This window comes from Physeter macrocephalus, chromosome 17, assembly GCF_002837175.3.
Source record: "Physeter macrocephalus isolate SW-GA chromosome 17, ASM283717v5, whole genome shotgun sequence".
Classification (NCBI taxonomy): Eukaryota; Metazoa; Chordata; class Mammalia; order Artiodactyla; family Physeteridae; genus Physeter; species Physeter macrocephalus.
The window spans coordinates 11,958,937-11,960,796 of NC_041230.1; the positions used below are offsets into that span (position 1 = coordinate 11,958,937).

The window sequence follows — 1,860 nt, forward strand, 5'->3', positions numbered from 1 at the left end:
CCTGGGCCGGAGGGGGGAGGGGCTGGGGGTCTGGACCCTGGGTCTGAGGGAGGAGGGGCTGGGGGCGGGGACTCCTGGGGCTGAGGGAGAAGAGGTTGGGGGCGGGGACTCCTGGGTCTGAGGGGGGAGGGGCTGGGGGCCAGGACTCCTGGGCCTGAGGGAGGAGGGGCTGGGGGCCTAGGTTCCTGGGTCCTAGGGGAGGGGGCCTGGGAATGTGACTTCTGGCTAGGAGGATGATGAGAGTGTGAAACGCTGCCCTGCCAGATTGGCGCTGGGCCCCTCTTGAGGGGCAGAATTCCCGAATATCTGTATTTGGGCTGGATGCCCAGGTGTCTGGGTCCCCGCTAGTGGTCATGACTGGGACAGAGGGCAGGAGTTAAGAGCTGGATCAGCTGAGGCCCGGTCCTCCATCTCCTCATGTCATCTGGGTGTCTCCCCTGCCCACACCCCGGTCTCTTCCTCTTTTGCCGGCAGTGAGCCCAACCTTCTGGTCCGGGCCTGTAACCAGCTGGGCCAGTTCCTGCAGCACCGGGAGACCAACCTGCGCTACCTGGCCCTGGAGAGCATGTGCACACTGGCCAGCTCCGAGTTCTCCCACGAGGCGGTCAAGACCCACATTGACACCGTCATCAACGCCCTCAAGGTGTGACCTTTGGGAGCCTGCCCCCGGCCACAGTGACCTGGCCTGTGTCTCCTCTGCTCCCTCAGAGAGGCTCGGGGGGTCAGAGGCCCTGGGGTGGCCGGCCCATGCCAGGAGGGAGCCTAGAACACACCCTACCTGCTCTCCGCCCTCAGACGGAGCGGGACGTCAGTGTGCGACAGCGGGCGGCCGACCTCCTCTATGCCATGTGCGACCGGAGCAACGCCAAGCAGATTGTGTCAGAGATGCTGCGGTACCTGGAGACGGCCGACTATGCCATCCGCGAAGAGATTGTGAGTCCTGGCGGGGGCAGGACACCCGGACTCCTGGGTCTCCAGATCGCGATGCGCTGAGCCCAGATGGGGTGAGTCCACACCCCGCCTCCCCGCCGTGGGCACACTCGCATGCCCGACCTCCCTCCTGGCTGGCAGGTCCTAAAGGTGGCCATCCTGGCTGAGAAGTACGCCGTGGACTACAGCTGGTACGTGGACACCATCCTCAACCTCATCCGCATCGCGGGCGACTACGTGAGCGAGGAGGTGTGGTACCGCGTGCTACAGATTGTCACCAACCGTGACGACGTCCAGGGCTACGCTGCCAAGACCGTCTTTGAGGTCAGCACCCCCATCTCACCCCCACAAAGGGGCAACAAGGCAGAGCAAGGACAGCTGGGGGGGTGGGCCAGACGGCCTGGGCCTCCATCCTGCTTCCTCCTCCTCAGAGGGGCCTTGGCCTCCTGGGGCCCTCCAGGGACACAGGGGCCGGGCCTCCACGGGCTCATATATATGAGGGTCAGCAGGGCGTGGGGTGCCCAGTGTGTAGCCACCAGTCCCCGGGTCCCTGCCCCGGAAAAGAGGGCCCATTCTGCCCCGTTTTACTCCCTGTGTGAGCTCCGGCCAGTCACTTAACTGCTCTGTGGCTCACTTTCCCCATCTATAAACCCCCCCACAGCCGAGTCACGAGGCTTCTGCAGTTAATAGGAGTCGAGGGCTCAGCGCTGCGCCTGGCACGTGCCGAGCGCTCCTGGGTCAGGACGGTGCCACTCACCCCTGTCCCCGCCCCCCAGGCGCTCCAGGCCCCCGCCTGCCATGAGAACATGGTGAAAGTTGGCGGCTACATCCTTGGGGAGTTTGGGAACCTGATTGCTGGGGACCCCCGCTCCAGGTGAGGGGTGAACGCACACAGGCTCCTGAGGGGTCTGGGGCCCGGGGTCCCCCTGC

The 1,860-nt window shown here is 65.4% G+C and overlaps 1 protein-coding gene across 1 annotated transcript in view; it reads left to right on the top strand.

Annotated features, from left to right (window-relative positions):
* LOC114483887 (AP-2 complex subunit alpha-1) overlaps nucleotides 1–1,860 on the top strand; it is a 37,130-nt gene that overhangs the window by 34,400 nt on the left and 870 nt on the right. Inside the window, exons 9-12 of the mRNA XM_028478329.2 lie at nucleotides 475–643; nucleotides 796–933; nucleotides 1,072–1,254; nucleotides 1,707–1,804. Coding sequence (XP_028334130.1) covers nucleotides 475–643; nucleotides 796–933; nucleotides 1,072–1,254; nucleotides 1,707–1,804 — 588 coding nt within the window. The remainder of the gene's footprint in view (nucleotides 1–474; nucleotides 644–795; nucleotides 934–1,071; nucleotides 1,255–1,706; nucleotides 1,805–1,860) is intronic.